General features: G+C 45.7%; 1 protein-coding gene across 11 annotated transcripts in view; it reads right to left on the bottom strand.

Annotated features, from left to right (window-relative positions):
- The window catches only part of LOC128692988 (FERM and PDZ domain-containing protein 3), an 838,384-nt gene that overhangs the window by 121,586 nt on the left and 694,556 nt on the right, over window positions 1–22,242 (bottom strand). For all 11 annotated transcript variants that reach the window (XM_053782415.2, XM_053782416.2, XM_053782410.2 and 8 more), the window contains one exon: window positions 13,680–13,809. In XM_053782415.2, the coding sequence (XP_053638390.1) occupies window positions 13,680–13,809 (130 nt within the window). The remainder of the gene's footprint in view (window positions 1–13,679; window positions 13,810–22,242) is intronic.

Raw genomic sequence — 22,242 nt, 5'->3', positions numbered from 1 at the left:
TGGTACAATGTACTACCAGGTATTATGTCTGGTACAACATTGTACTACCAGGTACTATGTCTAGCACAACACTACTACCAGGTACTATGTCTGGTACAAGACTGTTCTTATAATCTAACATTCATCATGGAGAACACTCATGCGTGGAGAATGTTTAGCGTAGGATTTTCAAAACTCTCGCTTCAGATATCTTATACGTTCGTGCTTTCAAAAACTGCATACAAGACAGAGTCTTTTACAGAGTCCTCTTTGTTTACTCTCTCACATCTATACACTGTCCAAAACATCCTTTCATACGTGTTTCTGTGAACGCTGTAAACACTGCATTAGCGTCTCTCAGGGTGAGTACTTGTGTTGTTTGACCTCTCAGGGTGACCACTGGTGATGTTTCACCCTTCAGGGTGACCACTGGTGATGTTTCACCCTTCAAGGTGACCACTGGTGATGTTTCACCCTTCAGGGTGACCACTGGTGATGTTTCACCCTTCAGGGTGACCACTGGTGATGTTTCACCCTTCAGAGTGACCACTGGTGATGTTTCACCCTTCAAGGTGACCACTGGTGATGTTTCACCATTCAGGGTGACCACTGGTGATGTTCCACCCTTCAGGGTGACCACTGGTGATGTTTCACCCTTCAGGGTGACCACTGGTGATGTTTCACCCTTCAGGGTGACCACTGGTGATGTTTCACCCTTCAAGGTGACCACTGGTGATGTTTCACCCTTCAAGGTGACCACTGGTGATGTTTCACCCTTCAAGGTGACCACTGGTGATGTTCCACCCTTCAAGGTGACCACTGGTGATGTTTCACCCTTCAGGGTGACCACTGGTGATGTTTCACCCTTCAGGGTGACCACTGGTGATGTTTCACCCTTCAAGGTGACCACTGGTGATGTTTCACCCTTCAGGGTGACCACTGGTGATGTTTCACCCTTCAAGGTGACCACTGGTGATGTTCCACCCTTCAGGGTGACCACTGGTGATGTTTCACCCTTCAAGGTGACCACTGGTGATGTTCCACCCTTCAAGGTGACCACTGGTGATGTTTCACCCTTCAGGGTGACCACTGGTGATGTTTCACCCTTCAAGGTGACCACTGGTGATGTTCCACCCTTCAGGGTGATCACTGGTGATGTTTCACCCTTCAGGGTGATCACTGGTGATGTTTCACCCTTCAGGGTGACCACTGGTGATGTTTCACCCTTCAAGGTGACCACTGGTGATGTTTCACCCTTCAGGGTGACCACTGGTGATGTTTCACCCTTCAAGGTGACCACTGGTGATGTTCCACCCTTCAGGGTGACCACTGGTGATGTTTCACCCTTCAAGGTGACCACTGGTGATGTTCCACCCTTCAAGGTGACCACTGGTGATGTTTCACCCTTCAGGGTGACCACTGGTGATGTTTCACCCTTCAAGGTGACCACTGGTGATGTTCCACCCTTCAGGGTGATCACTGGTGATGTTTCACCCTTCAGGGTGATCACTGGTGATGTTTCACCCTTCAAGGTGACCACTGGTGATGTACTGGAACAATACCACTCATAGTACAGTGTTTATCATTGTCTTCTGTTGTTTGGAAAAGGAAGAGGAGAAGCAGGAGGAATAGGAGGAAAAAAAGGAGGAGGGAGAGAAGAAGGATCAGGAGGAAGAAGAGCATGAGGAATGGAAGGAAGAAGAGGATGAGGAGCAGGAGGCGGCGGAAGAGGAGCAGCAATAGTGGGGGGAGGGTGAGGTACAGATGTGGGCAGGTGTGAACGACAGGTGGGCGTGGAAGGGAGTGACGTGTGTGGGTGTGTGTATATATCATGCAAATGTGTACATGGGAATGGTATTCGTGGGCGTGCGTGTGGGGGGAATGGCATGCGTGGGCGTGCGTGGGCGGCGCATGGCAGGATTGAGGGCGCTGTGGCTAACCGATTTCCGATACCCAATACGGAAATGAGTTAGTGACGGAGGTTGTGTGGGCGCCCTATGACGCGCGCCACCCATCACTACACTCGCGCCACCCATCACCTCACCCGCGCCACCCATAGTTATTGCAGACACTATCCCTGGAGGCAGCTCAGATGAAAAGCCACACACACCTGAGTTGACAAATCTGCAATAAATACATCTAAGCCAACATACAATGGAGCCAACAAGACTGAAAAACACAATTGATTTTTTCACAAATAATGAGGACCTGGTAAGAAACATCAAAAACAACTAATTCGGATCACAATCTCTAATCGAAGTCCAGACTTGAATGCACATGGGATCCTGACCAGCAAAATGCACACAGCTACGAGGGTGTCTTCACCAAATTCAACAACAAGACATCAACTGGGATCAGATAAACTATGTCCAAAATGAAACCATGTTGGGAACATATCTTAAATAACATGGATCCAAACCAGTGCTGTTAAAGGATCAACTTTCTGGTAGCTGAAGTATGCTCAAGGTATATTCCTCCTAAGAAAGGGGAAGAGAAGTAAACTAGAGAGAGATGCTCCCTCTACAGGAGAAGGCAAAGAAACACCGAGATACTTAAGCGGGTTAGATTATCTGAAACACGGAAGGAAGCACTGACCAGGGAAGCTCCTCTTGTCTCTCCAGGAGAGACAGAAGCTAAAACCAATTAGCGAAATCATATGCCAAAAACAAGGCAAATACCACATCTAGAGATACTTAAATCTCAAGCCATTAATCAGTCTAAAGATCGACAATCCAAAAGATTTTTTCATGAATGAGCCTCAAAACCCTGTCAATGTATGCCAAATTTCTGACAACCCTAACTCCACTGGACTTTGAAAAAGCCATTGTCAACATGCCCATGCAGTCAGCCCCAGGCCCAGACTGCTGGAACTCCGTGTTTATTACGAACTGCAAGAAACCCCTTTCGCGTGCCTTAAAGTATGCTATGGAGAGGTAGCTTAGACACAGTGAAATCCCACAGCCACTAAAATCAACGAATAAAGCCCCATTCCACAAGGGTGGCAGCAAAGCAATAGCTAAGAACTACAGATCAACAGTTCTAACGTACCACATCATAAAAATCTTTCAAGGAGTTCTAAAAAGCATGATTGCAGATTACTTGGATTCCCAAGCGAGAAATAGTATTTGAGGTGGTCAGTCCCTCACACTGGAGAGTTCAACTCCATGGAGTTGAGGGACTGACCACCTCACATACTATTTCTCCAAGGTTGATGGACTGATAACATCATTATTTCACTACTATACCTGTTGCCTCTGTATTAGACTGAAGCCTACTGTGTAAGCGAAACGTTTCAATAAAGACGCCCAACTGTTGTACATGTGTCTTAATCATCAACTTGTCGGCGTTTTAAACCATTTTCAACATAGTCATCTAGCTTCCCCTGGAACAGTCATCTAGCATCCCCTGGAATAGTCATCTAGTTTCCACTGAAACAGTCATCTAGTTTCCCCTGAAACAGTCATCTAGTTTCCCCTGAAACAGTCATCTAGCATCCCCTGGAACAGTCATCTAGCTTCCCCTGGAACAGTCATCTAGCTTCCTCTGGAACAGTCATCTAGCTTCCCCTGGAACAGTCATCTAGCTTTCCCTGGAACAGTCATCTAGCATCCCCTGGAACAGTCATCTAGCTTCCCCTGGAACAGTCATCTAACTTCCTCTGGAACAGTCATCTAGCTTCCTCTGGAACAGTCATCTAGTTGCTCCTGGAATAGTCATCTAGTTGCTCCTGGAACAGTCACCTAGATTTCCTTGGAACAGTCATCTAGCTTCCCCTAGAACAGTCATCTAGCATCCGCTGGAACAGTCATCTAGCTTCCCCTGGAACAGTCATCTAGCTTCCCCTGGAACAGTCATCTAGCATCCTCTGGAACAGTCATCTAGCTTCCCCTGGAACAGTCATCTAGCTTCCCCTGGAACAGTCATCTAGCTTCCCCTGGAATAGTCATCTAGTTTTTCCCCTGGAACAGTCATCTACCTTCCCCTGGAACAGTCATCTAACTTCCTCTGGAACAGTCATCTAACTTCCTCTGGAACAGTCATCTAGCTTCCCCTAGAACAGTCATCTAGCTTCCTCTGGAACAGTCATCTAACTTCCTCTGGAACAGTCATCTAGCTTCCCCTAGAACAGTCATCTAACTTCCTCTGGAACAGTCATCTAACTTCCTCTGGAACAGTCATCTAGCTTCCCATAGAACAGTCATCTAGCTTCCCCTGGAACAGTCATCTAGCTTCCCCTGGAACAGTCATCTAGTTTTTCCCCTGGAACAGTCATCTACCTTCCCCTGGAACAGTCATCTAACTTCCTCTGGAACAGTCATCTAACTTCCTCTGGAACAGTCATCTAGCTTCCCCTAGAACAGTCATCTAACTTACTCTGGAACAGTCATCTAACTTTCTCTGGAACAGTCATCTAGCTTCCCCTAGAACAGTCATCTAGCTTCCCCTAGAACAGTCATCTAGTTGCTCCTGGAACAGTCACCTAGCTTCCCTTGGAAGAGTCATCTAGCTTCCTCTGTCATCTAACTGTCCCTGGAATAGGCATCTAGTTACTCCTGGAATAGTCATCTAGCTTCCCCTGTCATCTAACTCTCCCTGGAACAGTCATCTAGCTTCCTCTGTCATCTAACTATCCCTGGAATAGTCATGTAGTTGCTCCTGGAAGTCATGTAGTTGCTCCTGGAATAGTCATCTAGTTGCTCCTGGAACAGTCATCTAGCTTCCCCTGAAACAGTCACCTAGCTTCCCCTGGAACAATCATCTAACTTCCTCTGTCATCTAACTGTCCCTGGAATAGTCATCTAGCTTCCCCTGTCATCTAAATTTCCCTGGAACAGTCATCTAGCTTCCCCTGGAACAGTCATCTAGCTTCCTCTGGAACAGTCATCTAGCTTCCTCTGTCATCTAACTGCTCCTGAAATAGTCATCTAGTTGCTCCTAGAAATCATGTAGTTGCTCCTGGAATAATCATCTAATTGTTCCTGGAATAGTCGTCTAACTGCCCCTGCACCACCCGTGACCATCCAGTTGACGTGAGAGACATTTTGATAGATGAATTTACCGCCAAACTCCCCAACAACTCTGCTAAGCCTGAGGCCACCACTTCACCTGTCACAACCACTCCAGCTCAATACTCCAGGCCATTTAAGTTTACGGAAAACAGACCATCAGTCAGTGCCACCCAACCAACACAGGAAGTAACTCTCCTCCCCTGCGGAGCTGACAAGTGCCTGGCTCTACCCTGTTTAGCAGAATCATTAGACCCAACAATAATTCTGGCAGCAACAGCGCGTCAATATCCTTCACGTGGAAGAGTTGACTCTTTGGTATTTATCCAGGCGAGGGTTCCTCTGCTCCTTGGTGTTGCAAGGAAGGTCTTGTGTTATAATGTTGGGAAAATTACTTGTAATATGTCAGATACAAGGACACGAGTACAACATCAACCAGCAACACTTGGGTCAATAATGGAACAATGAAGTACATGTGTTCAACAATGTACAAAACTTAATTGAAAATATGCTGTAACTTTTCTTCTCTACAATATAATAATAATAATAATAATAAGCCACTTTTAAGCGTACGGAAAAAAAAACAGATATTTTCAGTCTGTTCAATAACACGAAAAAAAAAATAGTTAATTTTCCGTCTGATAATTCCTGATGATCCACACTCACGCAAAATGGTACAATGATTTACAACATTTGTATTACCAAACATTTTTAAGACGTAAATATATTAGTAAATATTAATGTATGTGGCATTTTTCTGAACTGACATTTCAATATTAAAACAGTGCAAGTTTCTCCAAGTGTTGAGGTGAACAGGAGGTGACTAGTGTTGTTCAGTAGTGTGTGTGTTGCTACCAGAACAACACCGGTAAGCCAGGGGAGGGCTTTAATCAAATGACCAAAAGCTCCAGCGGCGGGTCATATGACTAAAATCGGCGTCAGGAAACACTTGTCCTGTTTCCTGACAAACCTTACCTAACCTAACCAGTGAAGAGCTCAACATGAGATTTAAAGAAGTATTCACAGTGGAGACAGGAAGGACTCCAGGAATTGAGAATAGAGAGGTACACCAATAAGTGCTGGATGAAATACACACTGCAATGTATTAAGAACGTGAAAAATGCAACCACAGTAACGAATTTATACAGTGTTAAAAACATCATTCTTCATCACTTCAAAATTGTACAGTGGGTATAGTGGGTTGGATTTGTGAATGACCTGCCTGGCAGTAGGCCTGTTGCAGTGTTCCTTTCTTATGTTTTTATAATCGTATTGGTAAGGTATTTTTGAAGACTCCTGTGTCATTTGAAACTCTGCATTTGCATTTGAGTTATATTTCATTATATATGTGTGTATTTGTATTCGACTACTGTTTTTCTGGATTATTGTATATGTAACTATGTTGAGGTGTATATTAGAATCCATCCCTGGTCTGGTGGCAGCCAAATACACAGCACCAGCCTGTACGATGAGGTCTAACAAGGTCAGACCTCACAACACAACTCTGATGTTACGACACAACATTCATTTTACGACACAACATTCACGTAATATTACCTCCGAAGAAGCCTTTGTAGGAAGAGAAAGAATGAATACAATACCTTCAATCTGCCACGCATGCTAATACAATGCCTTGGGTCTGCCACACATAATACAATACCTTGAGTCTGCCACACATAATACAATACCTTGAGTCTGCCACACATGCACAAGCATGCCCCCAGAAGCAGCTACGATGGTTAAGAAAAGCCCATTGTTTATGTCAAATATTTAGCGAGCAAATATTGGATGTAGAAATATGCAAATCTGGCCAGTTTAAAGATGCTCTGACGATACAGCTCAGCAGATGATTTTAATCTTGTTCCCGACGAGCCGAGTGAGGCGAGTAGACCGGCAAGACTTAAGAGGTAAGAAGGGCGCTGAGAGATGACCTCTTATTCTCTGGGCATCCTTCCTCTTACCTCATTCATACCCTTCCCCTTCTCTTCTTTCGTTCCGTCCTCTTCGCATCCCTCCCTCCCCCCTCTTTCTGTCTCTCTCTTTCCTCCTCTATCTCCTTCCCTCTTACCTCCTCTATCTCCCTCCCTCCCTCTTTCTTTCCCTCCTCCCAGCACATCACATGAGCCTCGCCACAATATTTATCATATAGTAAGTTATTACATCTCACTGAAAGCAAAACTGTCTTCCGTCTGCTCCTGCTGGACCCGCATCTCCACTCAGCGAAGAGAAGGAAACGTGAAATGAGAGGAATGGGGAGAGAGAGAGAGAGAGAGAGAGAGAGAGAGAGAGAGAGAGAGAGAGACAGAGACAGAGACAGAGAGAGACAGAGACAGAGAGAAAATCTGAGAGTATCATTAGAGTATCATATATATATATATATATATATATATATATATCTATATATCTATATATATATATATATATATATATATATATATATATATATATATATACAGTATTATATATATATATATATATATATATATATATATATATATATATATATATATATATATATATATATATATATATGTCGTGCCGAATATGTAAAACTGGTCATTTAGCAAGAACTCATTTAAAATTAAGTTCTTTCTGAATTTTTCTCTTATACGTTTAAAGATATATTTTTGTCATTGATGTTAATGTAAAAATTTACAATTTTGCACCAAAAGAATCTTAGAAAACTTACCTAACCTTATTATAACAAGCGCAATTTATTTTAGCCTAACCCAGCTAAATATATTTTAGATTTGTTTACAATAATTTAATACTAAACCAACCCAGTGAAATATATTTTTTTCGTTAGGTTCAGAAAGATTTTGGCGAAATTATTGCATACACAAATTTTCACTTGTCCTATATGGCAAGATGAGCGTTGCTATTTAAGCCAACATCGCAAGTTCTGCCTATTCGGCACGACATATATATATATATACACACACATACATACATACATACATGCGCCCAATAAGATCACAGTAAACAGGTGATATCACAATATGCTGAACAACCACTGTGAAAAAATAGTGAAATTCCAAGCGCTTTCGTGATTTCTCACATTATCAACCAACTGAATTTTTCTTTTGGTTTATATAAATTGGATTCTTTTATAATTAATAAAATTTGGGAAGAATTTAATGATATATTAGACAAAGTAAAAAATCTTAATGCTTGGGTAGAGTATCAGTTGTGTTTGACAGAGTTGGGTGTTGTGATGCGACAGTGAGGTGTAGTCTTGCCCTTATATATCTTCATGTTGATGTTTAATTTTTATAGTTCCTTGATAATGTGAGAAGTCACGAAAGTGCTTGGAATTTCACTATTTTTTTTAGTAGTTGTTCGTGTGTGTGTGTGTGTGTGTGTGTGTGTGTGTGTGTGTGTGTGTGTGTGTGTGTGTGTGTGTGTGTGTGTGTGTGTGTGTGACTTTTCGAGGGTTCTTCTACAGCTACAGCCTGGCTTCCTTGACCACCTGATCAAGCAAACTGTGCCTGCTACCCGCGGTTCCACACAACAATCACAGGCTGGATACTCAAGAATTTGCAGGAGACAGTGGTCCAATTTCCTCTGGAAAACTTCTGCATGATAGTAACATGTTGAAGAGTCTTGGCCCACAGAGACTGACGCGGTGCTCTCTAACAGTACCCATGGCGGCCTTGTTCTTCACTGGGTTTGTTCCACATTATCCACCTCATCTTTGACTACGGTAAAATGATAGAGCAGTGTGCAGGGAAGACACCAAGCCTTCAAGTGCCTTCCTCATATATATTATCAAGTATCACTTCTCCATTCCAGAAAAAAAATTCCAATGTTTTCAAGTGGAGTTTCCAGTAGTTTAAATGTTTTATTGATCCGATATGACTAGTATATGACATCTGTACATTTTCCAGCCGTGCTATCTCTCCTGCTCTGTAAGGCGCTGCGAGTACAGAGCGATGTTCAGGTCGTGAGAGCGATGTTCAGGTCGTGAGAGCGATGTTCAGGTCGTGAGAGCGATGTTCAGGTCGTGAGAGCGATGTTCAAGTCGTGAGAGCGATGTTCAAGTCGTAAAAAGAGCAACATCGATTTCACACGAACCATCATGGCGATGTTTCTCTTGTTTTGAAAGTTCTCATACTCTACCTTGTCAAATACCCAGTGTAACATTCCAGTCAGGCTGTGGTCTTCCAGCTCCTTAAACGCTGGTCTGGAATGAAGAATATTCCGCAGATGTTCCCCTTCTGGATCACAACACCGAGGTACCGGGAGGTCGCACCACTTGCATTGATAATTTTGTGTATCAAATGAGATTCACAATATCGCAAAATAATCAAATTAGGAGACGAACCTTTATGACAATTTTTCGGTCAGTTCTGAACCATCGTCAAGTCCCAATCAGATTTTCCCCTCCCGTCCATACATACACCCCCCCCTACCACCACCCCTCTATTTCTCTCTCACCCTAATCCCCCCCCCACGCTTCTCTATCTCCATCGCCCTACCACCTTGCTGGTGGGTCACCCGGTCCACCCATTCCCCAACACCAAAGGAAATTCAGCTTTAATAACTTCTATCCTCATCTGTCAACACTAGCAGGCACACTGCCACACTATCTCTCTCTCTCTCTCTCTCTCTCTCTCTCTCTCTCTCTCTCTCTCTCTCTCTCTCTCTCTCTCTCTCTTTCGATCCAATAATAATTAGTAACGTTACTTTTTATTCAATATCATTTGAATAACCTTTGTCAATGTTGATATAAGCTGAGCATTTTATCACAGTGTATTGAAACTATAACTAAATGACTATATCACTAATCTGACTTTGAAGTTGTAATTAAACCTAGTATTAATAATTAAAAATAAAAAAATAAGAACTATATATTATTATTCAACACCAATCCACGGTTGAGAGGAAACTCGGGAAGAAGTTTCGGTCCTGGACCATAACATGGAACATCTTTACAGTGGTCGATATCAACATGGACGCGCGTAAGTACGTACACTAACCAGACTTTTTGCCTGACAGTTTGGAGAAGTGCCAGGGCAACTTGTATACGCAAGACGGCGGTGCCCCGTGCCGTACTGCCAAACACATGACTGACTACATGATTGTGATTATATCAATCCTTAACCCAGGCAAGTCACTGCACTTGAATCAGACAACACACTGAACCTTTATCAGGTGTATGATTCGTGTTATGGACGTGTCCTCTAACCCTAAACTCCGGACGGCACTGCCTCTCCTATCTTCCATATGTTAGCCTTATCAGTTGTACATGAATGGTACATAATACCCACAAGATGAAGAATTAGACATGTGCAGCATCTGGGTATCTTTATTAGTAGATGTTTCACCATCCAGTGACTTTATCAATACAAGTTCAAGGACATAATTGGAAGACTGTAGAACTATATACAAAAGACGAGATAATCAGTCCCTCAGCCTTGGATGAGGACCGTAGTCTTCAACACTACGGTCCTCATGCAAGGCTGAGGGACTGATGACCTCGTCTTTTGTATATAGTTCTACAGTCTTCCAATTATGTCCTTAAACTTGTATTGATAAAGTCACTGGATGGCGAAACATCTACCAATAAAGATACCCAGATGCTGCACATGTGTCTAATTCTTCAGTCTTATCAGTACCTAAGAGACGTAAGGAGCGCGTCAAGAGGAAGGATAATTCTATACCATATATACTTCCTTAGGAGAGACACTTGCGTACTTCAGTATTTTATTGTTTAAAACAATATATTACGATGTACACTCTTGTATTACCCTTGTGATCACGTGTACATATGCGCGTGAATATATCTGACGGCTACTTATAGTGACAGAGTTCCCATCATTACCCTTAGTCCCCCAGAGCGTCTTCCCCTTTTCTCCATCTCCTGTGATGAAAATCGTTGGTCATTAAAGTTATTCTCCTGTACACGTCTCCACCTACACTATACTTAAGCCTCAGTCTAATACTTTCACAGATCTGTATAAGCTGGTATGCAACAGTATGACTTTGCCAATTAATTCTGCAGAATGTGACCGTAGTTTCTCCTTCCTGCGACTGACAACTTACCTGAGGATCAACAGTAGTGACACCAGGATAAGTAATATTGCGATTATAGCTATGAATTGGTCAAGAGCCAAGAGACTCATTTTTTTTCAAGGCAGGCCTGGTCAAGGACTGGGCCGCGGGGGCGTTGACCCCCCAGAACGCCCTCCAGGTAGGTATCACTGCTACTTTTTGCTTCTAGCAACCAAAGAAAAGGTCACACTGATAACTGTCCAGGTCCCCCGAGGCTCTCGTTTAAGAGTAAATGAATATATTACGTTGTTAGTGTGTATCATTACAATAATAAGGTCAAGGAGAGCATCATTATTATCACAACTATATAATGATGTAATTTATGATAATTATTGTTCTTATTCTTTGATAGGAACTATTGTTGTCTCACTCTTATATATAATGTGAAACATAATATTCTGATATTTTTATATTTTCTCTGACATAACACTAAGTTGAAGCAGTGTACTTGCCTCTACACAGTACTTGTCTCTACACTGTGCTTGTCTCTACACTGTGCTTGTCTCTACACTGTGCTTGTCTCTACACTGTGCTTGTCTCTACACTGTGCTTGCCTCTACACAGTGCTTGCCTCTACACTGTGCTTGTCTCTACACTGTGCTTGTCTCTACACTGTGCTTGTCTCTACACTGTGCTTGTCTCTACACTGTGCTTGTCTCTACACTGTGCTTGTCTCTACACTGTGCTTGTCTCTACACTGTGCTTGCCTCTACACTGTGCTTGTACCTCACTGTGCTTGTCTCTACACTGTGCTTGTCTCACTACACTGTGCTTGTCTCTACACTGTGCTTGTCTCTACACTGTGCTTGTCTCTACACTGTGCTTGTCTCTACACTGTGCTTGTCTCTACACTGTGCTTGTCTCTACACTGTGCTTGCCTCTACACAGTGCTTGCCTCTACACTGTGCTTGTCTCTACACTGTGCTTGTCTCTACACTGTGCTTGTCTCTACACTGTGCTTGTCTCTACACTGTGCTTGTCTCTACACTGTGCTTGTCTCTACACTGTGCTTGTCTCTACACTGTGCTTGTCTCTACACTGTACTTGTCTCTACACTGTGCTTGTCTCTACACTGTGCTTGTCTCTACACTGTGCTTGTCTCTACACTGTGCTTGTCTCTACACTGTGCTTGTCTCTACACTGTGCTTGTCTCTACACTGTGCTTGTCTCTACACTGTGCTTGTCTCTACACTGTGCTTGTCTCTACACTGTGCTTGTCTCTACACTGTGCTTGTCTCTACTACACTGTGCTTGTCTCTACACAGTGCTTGTCTCTACACTGTGCTTGTCTCTACACAGTACTTGTCTTGTCTCTACACTGTGCTTGTCTCTACACTGTGCTTGTCTCTACACTGTGCTTGCCTCTACACTGTGCTTGTCTCTACACTGTGCTTGCCTCTACACAGTACTTGTCTCTACACTGTGCTTGTCTCTACACTGTGCTTGTCTCTACACTGTGCTTGCCTCTACACTGTGCTTGTCTCTACACTGTGCTTGTCTCTACACTGTGCTTGTCTCTACACTGTGCTTGTCTCTACACTGTGCTTGTCTCTACACTGTGCTTGTCTCTACACTGTGCTTGCCTCTACACTGTGCTTGTCTCTACACTGTGCTTGTCTCTACACTGTGCTTGTCTCTACACTGTGCTTGTCTCTACACTGTGCTTGTCTCTACACTGTGCTTGTCTCTACACTGTGCTTGTCTCTACACTGTGCTTGTCTCTACACTGTGCTTGTCTCTACACTGTGCTTGTCTCTACACAGTGCTTGTCTCTACACTGTGCTTGTCTCTACACAGTACTTGTCTCTACACAGTGCTTGTCTCTACACTGTGCTTGTCTCTACACTGTGCTTGTCTCTACACTGTGCTTGTCTCTACACAGTGCTTGTCTCTACACAGTGCTTGCCTCTACACAGTGCTTGTCTCTACACTGTGCTTGCCTCTACACTGTGCTTGTCTCTACACAGTGCTTGTCTCTACACTGTGCTTGCCTCTACACAGTGCTTGTCTCTACACTGTGCTTGTCTCTACACAGTGCTTGTCTCTACACAGTGCTTGCCTCTACACTGTGCTTTCTACACAGTGCTTGCCTCTACACTGTGCTTGTCTGTACACAGTGCTTGTCTCTACACAGTGCTTGCCTCTACACTGTGCTTGTTTCTACACAGTGCTTGCCTCTACACTGTGCTTGCCTCTACACAGTGCTTGCCTCTACACAGTGCTTGTCTCTACACTGTGCTTGCCTCTACACAGTGCTTGTCTCTACACAGTGCTTGTCTCTACACTGTGCTTGTCTCTACACTGTGCTTGTCTCTACACTGTGCTTGTCTCTACACTGTGCTTGTCTCTACACTGTGCTTGTCTCTACACAGTGCTTGCCTCTACACTGTGCTTGTCTCTACACAGTGCTTGCCTCTACACTGTGCTTGCCTCTACACAGTGCTTGCCTCTACAAACACAGAGGCCTGGGCCACGCTTCTCCACTCGTAAGTCACTCCAATACAGAAATTCTGGAGGCGTCCCTAACGTTCATAACGAAGGAATACCCTGATGAGGATTACACAAACCAGGTTAAATGGTAGTTACCCCCTGGTGGAGGGGTAGTGCTGTACTTGACCAGATTTAATGCTCGGTACTTACCCTGGTCGAGGGCGTAGCGGTCTCTGACGTGGGTAACTGGTAGTGGGTTATCGGTCAGTAGACGGTAGTACCCTTGCAACACCAGTACCAGTTCTTCAGCGTCACGGTCCTCAAGGCTCAGCAACAAGTTCTGTAACGTTACACTCTGGTTAAATTACGTACACATGCACACGTACGTTAACAATATACCTATATTAACATAAAATATTCCACATATATTAACATCAAAAACAGCTGCTACAACATCTTCCAAGATACTCGTCATTAATCATTAAAGATACTAACTACACTGACGTTCAAGATACCTCTTACCGCAACATGTAAGATACTACATATGTACTAAAATACACACACACACACACACACACACACACACACACACACACACACACACACACACACACACACACACACACACACTGCTGTCTTAATTCCCTGCGACAACACTTACATCTCTAACTTACTCTTCTCTCTATCTGCTGAGTCAACGTTCCACTGTGGTGGTAGGAGAACAAGACAGTAGCAACATGTTGCACTGCAGTGGTAGAACAACAATGTAATAGCGACATGTTGCACTGCAAGTTTCTGCAGTGAATAATGGATGTTAGATTGCGAGTTTGTAACGAGATGAGATGTGTTTGTATTGATAAGGTGGTTTAGAAAGACACGTAAGCAAACACTATGACATATTTATTAGAAAACGTTTCATTCCTGGGACCTTGATCAAGGTCCCAGGACCGAAACGTTTTCTAATAAATATGTCATAGTGTTTGCTTACGTGTCTTTCTAAACCAACTTGTCGGTATTTATTACCAAGGTTTATACCGTATTGATAAGGTATATGAGAGAAAGAGAAAGCACTGTCTGCAAAGCTGCTGACAACAGCAGCAGCAGTAGAAGCTTCAACAGCAGAAGCTTTTTGCATCTGTAGAAGCTGTACAGAAAAGGTCAAGTCCTGGAAGGCTTCAGTATCTTATAAACCCAGCAGCCACACACTTCTACACCCGTGGTGGGTGTTGCTGCCTCCCCTCACCCCCTTAGGGAGGAGCGGGGGTAATAAATCCTCCCTCAGGGAGGGGGTCGGGGGAAGTAAATCCTCCCCCAGGGAGGTCGCGAGGAGGCTGGCGGCCTCCAAGCAACCCCTGAAGATCAACCTCTGGCCCACACTCTACAATTACTCCATAATCCTGATGGAGACTCTTTGAAGACCAGGTAAAGTGGATAACATTGTACTCTGTTGCCAGGGATAACACTGTACTCTGGTACCAGGGATAACACTGTACTCTGGTGCCAGGGATAACACTGTAGTCTGGTGCCAGGGATAACACTGTACTCTGGTACCAGGGATAACACTGTACTCTGGTACCAGGGATAACACTGTACTCTGGTGCCAGGGATAACACTACTCTGGTGCCAGGGATAACACTACTCTGGTGCCAGGGATAACACTGTACTCTGGTGCCAGGGATAACACTGTACTCTGGTGCCAGGGATAACACTGCACTCTGGTGCCAGGGATAACACTGCACTCTGGTGCCAGGGATAACACTGCACTCTGGTGCCAGGGATAACACTGCACTCTGGTGCCAGGGATAACACTGTACTCTGGTGCCAGGGATAACACTGTACTCTGGTGCCAGGGATAACACTGTACTCTGGTGCCAGGGATAACACTGTACTCTGGTGCCAGGGATAACACTGTACTCTGGTGCCAGGGATAACACTGTACTCTGGTGCCAGGGATAACACTGTACTCTGGTGCCAGGGGTAACACAACATGGTGGAACACTGTAGGTTTCAGACGAGACGACCAAGCAACACCCTGGAACACTGCAGGTTTCAGACGAGACGACCAAGCAACACCCTGGAACACTGCAGGTTCCAGACAAGACGACCAAGCAACACCATGGAATACTGCAGGTTTCAGACAAGACGACCAAACAACACCCTGGAACACTGCAGGTTTCAGACGAGACGACCAAGCAACACCCTGGAACTCTGCAGGTTCCAGACAAGACGACCGAGCAACACCCTGGAACACTGCAGGTTTCAGACGAGACGACCAAGCAACAACCTGGAACACTGCAGGTTTCAGACGAGACGACCAAGCAACACCCTGGAACACTGCAGGTTTCAGACGAGACGACCAAGCAACACCCTGGAACACTGCAGGTTTCAGACGGGGTTGGTAAGACTGGATACCTGGAGAGTCTCATTACAGGAGACTTGGGGAAAAATGTCATCACGAGATGGTGGTGGTTGAGGATGGGTTGTGGAGGTGTTGTGGGTGGTAGGGGGTTAAGGGTGGATTATTTGGTCTGTTGTGGGGATAGGGGTTGTATTACGGATAGCGGGGGTGTTGTAGGTAAATTTGCAAAGCTCTATTCCACAAGGTACAGTACCTGTTCTCTTCCTCATTCTCATAACCGACACGGATATGAATCATATCGTCTGCCAAGAGCGATAGGACGCTATTAGAATTTACATGAGAGTGACATCTACTGAGGACACAACAAACCTCCAAACTGATATAAACAAAGTCTTGCAGTGGACCACTGACAACAACATGATGTTCAATGAAGACAAGTTTCAGTTATTCCGTTATGGAAAGACTGAGGAAATAAAGATAAGAACGGAGTATAAACAAGCTTGAATCATTCTGTAGAAAGTAAGACTAACGTGAGAGACCTGGGAGTAATCATGTCAGAAGATGTTACCTTCAAGGATCACAATAGTGTCACTATACCTCTGATAAGTTTGAGCTCTTCTAGTCACGAAAAAATTATAGATGCCAAGCCAAGGATGATACTCTAAGTCATTAATTCTCTCTAGACTGGAGTACTGCTGTAATCTAGCAGATCGTTTAAGACAGGTGATATTGCAGACCTGGAGAATGTGCAGAGAACCTTCACTGCTCGCATGTAGATTCATTCAAGCACCTGAATTACTGGGAAGGCTCTAAGCCCCTCGATCTGTACTTCTTGGAGAGTATGCCAGAGAGATGCATTATAATCTACACCTGGAAAATCCTTCAGGGACTGGTTCCAAATCTGCACACACAAATCATTCGAAATGAAAGCAAGAAGCTTGGCAGACGGTGCCAGATAAGCGTGGGGAAACCAGGACCTTTAAATACCCTCCCTTCATACACGAAGGGGATTATTCATAAATCCCGACTGTCTTATGGAGAAAACTTGACAAGTTTCTCAGGTCAGTCCTTGATCAGCCGAGTTGTGGTACATACGTTGGACTTCGTGCAGCTAGCAACAACAACCTGATTGACCAGGCCATCCACAGGGAGGAATGATCTGGGACCGGGCAGCGAGGGCGTTGACCCTCGGAATACTCTGCAGGCAGACTCAGGTAGGAAGAGAATAAAGAGGGCGGAGGTGATGTTGGGGTAGGAGCCACAACTGTCCACTGAATTGAATTAAATTTCTCTCTCCCACACCACCACCTTTCCACCTCCTGTAATGTCAACGCTTCCATTTTTAATATCCCCCTTCCATTAACCACCCTATATATCCCCAAATCCTCAGTCCCACCCTCCCCACCATCAATGAACCCCCTCCCCCCCACTCTTGTATTTTGCATAATAGCCAACAACTTCCATCTTCCCCACAAACTCCACTAATAAAAGTTGTGGTGCACTAAAACTAACATCAGAGTGACTTTTAAACTTTTAACTAACTTCAAGGAGACACCTTGATGGAGACACCTTGATGGAGACACCTTGATGGAGACAACTTGATGGAGACAACTTGATGGAGACACCTTGATGGAGACACCTTGATGGAGACACCTTGATGGAGACACCTTGATGGAGACACCTTGATGGAGACAACTTGATGGAGACACCTTGATGGAGACACCTTGATGGAGACACCTTGATGGAGACACCTTGATGGAGACACCTTGATGGAGACACCTTGATGGAGACACCTTGATGGAGACACCTTGATGGAGACACCTTGATGGAGACACCTTGATGGAGACACCTTGATGGAGACACCTTGATGGAGACACCTTGATGGAGACACCTTGACGGAGACACCTTGATGGAGACACCTTGATGGAGACACCTTGACGGAGACACCTTGACGGAGACACCTTGATGGAGACACCTTGATGGAGACACCTTGATGGAGACACCTTGATGGAGACACCTTGATGGAGACACCTTGATGGAGACAACTTGATGGAGACAACTTGATGGAGACAACTTGATGGAGACAACTTGATGGAGACACCTTGATGGAGACACCTTGACGGAGACACCTTGACGGAGACAACTTGATGGAGTGTGTAACAAGTGACACTGAGGAGAGTAAAGGACTTTCAATGAAGAAGAGATGAGAGGAAGAGAGAGGGGGAAATATAGAGAGGAAAGAAGGAAGAAAAGAAATGGGAGAATATCAAATTCCAGTTTGAGAAGAACTTAGCCAGGATCAACTAGTGCCAGAGACTGTCACGACTCAGGTGCTACACACACACACACACACACACACACGCACACGCACACGCACACGCACACACACACGCACACGCACACACACACACACCCAAGAGGCAACGTAAGGAGATGCAACCACACGTAGGTATGTACACACACACACACACACACAAAGAGGCGGGGCCAGGAGCTATGACTGGACCCTTGCAATCATAACTGTGTACACACACACCGATAATACCGAGCACATCTCCTGAGGAGCACATCAACCAAATAACTGCTGCAGCATATGGGTGTCTGGCAAACCTAAGAACAGCATTCCGACATCTTATTAAGGACTCGTTCAAGACTGTGTACACCGTGTATGTCAGGCCCATACTGGAGTACGCAGCACCAGTTTGGAACCCACACCTGGTCAAGCACGTCAAGAAATTAGAGAAAGTGCAAAGGTTTGTAACAAGACTAGTACCAGAACTAAGAGGAATGTCACACGATGAGAGGCGACATGATAATGACATATAAAATACTGAGAGGAATTGACAAGGTGGACAGAGATGAGGTTTCAGAGATGGGACACAGCAACAAGGGGCCACAACTGTAAGTTTAAAACTCAGATGAGTCACAGGGATAATAGGCAGTATTTTTCAATCACAGAGTTGTCAGGAAGTGGAACAATCTGGAGAGAGAGATGTAGTGGAAGCAACATCCATACACAGCTTTAAGAAGAGAAACAATAAAGCTCATGGAGCAGGGAGTGTGTGGACCTGGTAGCGACCAGCGAAGACGCGGAGCCAGGAGCTGTGAATCGACCCCTGCGACCACAGACGGTGCGTACAAAGAGGCCAGTATACAAGCACACACCATTTTTTCCTGTTTTTAGCAGTAAAAAAAAACACTCACCTACAAGTCGGTGCTGCACAACACCTGCAACAAGTCGGTGCTGCACAACACCTGCAACAAGTCGGTGCTGCATAACACCTGCAACAAGTCGGTGCTGCATAACACCTGCAACAAGTCGGTGCTGCATAACACCTGCAACAAGTCGGTGCTGCATAACACCTGCAACAAGTCGGTGCTACATAACACCTGCAACAAGTCGGTGCTGCATAACACCTGCAACAAGTCGGTGCTGCATAACACCTGCAACAAGTCAGTGCTGCACAACACCTGCAAGAAGTCGGTGCTGCATAACACCTGCAACAAGTCGGTGCTGCATAACACCTGCAACAAGTCGGTGCTGCACAACACCTGCAACAAGTCAGTGCTGCACAACACCTGCAACAAGTCGGTGCTGCACAACACCTGCAACAAGTCGGTGCTGCATAACACCTGCAACAAGTCGGTGCTGCATAACACCTGCAACAAGTCGGTGCTGCATAACACCTGCAACAAGTCAGTGCTGCACAACACCTGCAACAAGTCGGTGCTGCATAACACCTGCAACAAGTCGGTGCTGCATAACACCTGCAACAAGTCGGTGCTGCATAACACCTGCAACAAGTCGGTGCTGCATAACACCTGCAACAAGTCAGTGCTGCATAACACCTGCAACAAGACAGTGCTACACAACACCTGCAACAAGTCGGTGCTGCACAACACCTGCAACAAGTCGGTGCTGCACAACACCTGCAACAAGTCGGTGCTGCACAACACCTGCAACAAGTCGGTGCTGCACAACACCTGCAACAAGTCGGTGCTGCACAACACCTGCAACAAGTCGGTGCTGCACAACACCTGCAACAAGTCGGTGCTGCACAACACCTGCAACAAGTCGGTGCTGCACAACACCTGCAACAAGTCGGTGCTGCACAACACCTGCAACAAGTCGGTGCTGCACAACACCTGCAACAAGTCGGTACTGCACAACACCTGCAACAAGTCAGTGCTGCATAACACCTGCAACAAGACAGTGCTGCACAACACCTGCAACAAGTCGGTGCTGCACAACACCTGCAACAAGTCGGTACTGCACACCTGCAACAAGTCGGTACTGTACAACACCTGCAACAAGTCGGTGCTGCACAACACCTGCAACAAGTCGGTGCTGCATAACACCTGCAACAAGTCGGTGCTGCACAACACCTGCAACAAGTCGGTGCTGCACAACACCTGCAACAAGTCGGTGCTGCATAACACCTGCAACAAGTCGGTACTGCACAACACCTGCAACAAGTCGGTGCTGCATAACACCTGCAACAAGTCGGTGCTGCACAACACCTGCAACAAGTCGGTACTGCACAACACCTGCAACAACTCGGTGCTGCATAACACCTGCAACAAGTCGGTACTGCACAACACCTGCAACAAGTCGGTGCTGCATAACACCTGCAACAAGTCGGTGCTGCACAACACCTGCAACAAGTCGGTACTGCATAACACCTGCAACAAGTCGGTACTGCACAACACCTGCAACAAGTCGGTACTGCACAACACCTGCAACAAGTCGGTGCTGCACAACACCTGCAACAAGTCGGTACTGCACAACACCTGCAACAAGTCGGTACTGCACAACACCTGCAACAAGTCGGTGCTGCACAACACCTGCAACAAGTCGGTGCTGCACAACACATGCAACAAGTCGGTGCTGCACAACACCTACAACAAGTCGGTACTGCACAACACCTGCAACAAGTCGGTGCTGCACAACACCTGCAACAAGTCGGTGCTGCACAACACCTACAAGTCGGTACTGCACAACACCTGCAACAACTCGGTACTGCACAACACCTGCAACAAGTCGGTACTGCACAACACCTGCAAAAAGTCGGTACTGTACAACACCTGCAACAAGTCGGTGCTGCACAACACCTGCAACAAGTCGGTACTGCACAACACCTGCACAACACCTGCAACAAGTCGGTGCTGCACAACACCTGCAACAAGTCGGTACTGCACAACAAGTCGGTACTGCAACAAGTCGGTACTGCACAACACCTGCAACAAGTCGGTGCTGCATAACACCTGCAACAAGTCGGTGCTGCATAACACCTGCAACAAGTCGGTGCTGCATAACACCTGCAACAAGTCGGTGCTGCATAACGCCTGCAACAAGTCGGTGCTGCATAACACCTGCAACAAGTCGGTGCTGCATAACACCTGCAACAAGTAGGTACTGCATAACACCTGCAACAAGTCGGTGCTGCATAACACCTGCAACAAGTCGGTGCTGCATAACACCTGCAACAAGTCGGTGCTGCACAACACCTGCAACAAGTCGGTGCTGCACAACACCTGCAACAAGTCGGTGCTGCACAACACCTGCAACAAGTCGGTGCTGCACAACACCTGCAACAAGTCGGTGCTGCACAACACCTGCAACAAGTCGGTGCTGCACAACACCTGCAACAAGTCGGTGCTGCACAACACCTGCGACAAGTCGGTGCTGCACAACACCTGCAACAAGTCGGTGCTGCATAACACCTGCGACAAGTCGGTACTGCACAACTGCGACAAGCCGGTGCTGCATAACACCTGCGACAAGTCGGTACTGCACAACACCTGCAACAAGTCGGTGCTCCATAACACCTGCAACAAGTCGGTGCTGCATAACACCTGCAACAAGTCGGTGCTGCATAACACCTGCAACAAGTCGGTGCTGCATAACACCTGCAACAAGTCGGTGCTGCATAACACCTGCAACAAGTCGGTGCTGCATAACACCTGCAACAAGTCGGTACTGCATAACACCTTCAACAAGTTGGTGCTGCATAACACCTGCAACAAGTCGGTGCTGCATAACACCTGCAACGAGTCGGTGCTGCATAACACCTGCAACAAGTTGGTGCTGCATAACACCTGCAACAAGTCGGTGCTGCATAACACCTGCAACAAGTCGGTGCTGCATAACACCTGCAACAAGTCGGTGCTGCATAACACCTGCAACAAGTCGGTGCTGCATAACACCTGCAACAAGTCGGTGCTGCATAACACCTGCAACACGTCGGTGCTGCATAACACCTGCAACAAGTCGGTGCTGCATAACACCTGCAACAAGTCGGTGCTGCACAACACCTGCAACAAGTCGGTGCTGCACAACACCTGCAACAAGTCGGTGCTGCATAACACCTGCAACAAGTCGGTGCTGCATAGCAGCTGCAACAAGTCGGTGCT

This window comes from Cherax quadricarinatus, chromosome 38, assembly GCF_038502225.1.
Source record: "Cherax quadricarinatus isolate ZL_2023a chromosome 38, ASM3850222v1, whole genome shotgun sequence".
Lineage (NCBI taxonomy): Eukaryota > Metazoa > Arthropoda > Malacostraca > Decapoda > Parastacidae > Cherax > Cherax quadricarinatus.
Note: the sequence above shows the minus strand (reverse complement) of the source record. Positions and strands in the feature narration are given on the sequence as shown.